This window comes from Eimeria mitis, genomic scaffold (assembly GCF_000499745.2).
Source record: "Eimeria mitis Houghton genomic scaffold, Emh_scaff1207, whole genome shotgun sequence".
NCBI classification, from domain to species: Eukaryota; Apicomplexa; class Conoidasida; order Eucoccidiorida; family Eimeriidae; genus Eimeria; species Eimeria mitis.
Window position 1 is genome coordinate 4,997 of NW_013568206.1, and position 496 is coordinate 5,492.

Here is a 496-nt window from a genome sequence, read left to right on the forward strand (position 1 = left end):
GCAGCAGCTGCTGCTGCGGATGCTGCAGTAGTTGCCGCAGCTGCTGCTGCGGATGCTGCAACAGTATAGCTGCTGCTGATGCTGCAGCAGTATAGCTGCAGCAGCAGCAGCAGCTGCATTATAGCTGCTGCAGTTGTTGCTGCAGTTGCTGCAGTGTCTCTACTGTCTTTGCTGCAGCTGCTGCAGTTGTGGCTGCAGCTGCTGCAGTATAGCTGCTGCTGCTGCTGTACTCTAGCTGCTTCTGCTGCTGGTGCTGCTGCAGTATAGATGCTAAGGTAGAGTTGCTGCAGCAGCAGCAGCTAAGAAGATATACCCTACTAATGATCTTTCTGCTGCATGCATATAGGGACAGTTTCTGTTCTTGCTGCTGCTGCTGCTGCTGCTGCTGCTGCTGCTGCAGCAGCAGCAGCAGCAGCAGGTACAGCTGCAGCAGCAACGCGTTGTGCTGCGGCATTTGCTGCACTTGATAGCAGCAGCAGCAGCAGCAGCAGCAACA

The 496-nt window shown here is 55.2% G+C and overlaps 1 protein-coding gene across 1 annotated transcript in view; it reads left to right on the plus strand.

Annotated features, from left to right (window-relative positions):
- EMH_0031860 (uncharacterized protein) overlaps positions 1-31 on the plus strand; it is a gene marked incomplete at both ends in the record, with an annotated part of 1,671 nt that extends 1,640 nt beyond the window's left edge. Inside the window, one exon of the mRNA XM_013494573.1 lies at positions 1-31. Within this exon, the coding sequence (XP_013350027.1) occupies positions 1-31 (31 nt within the window).
- Between the last annotated feature and the right edge of the window lie 465 nt (positions 32-496).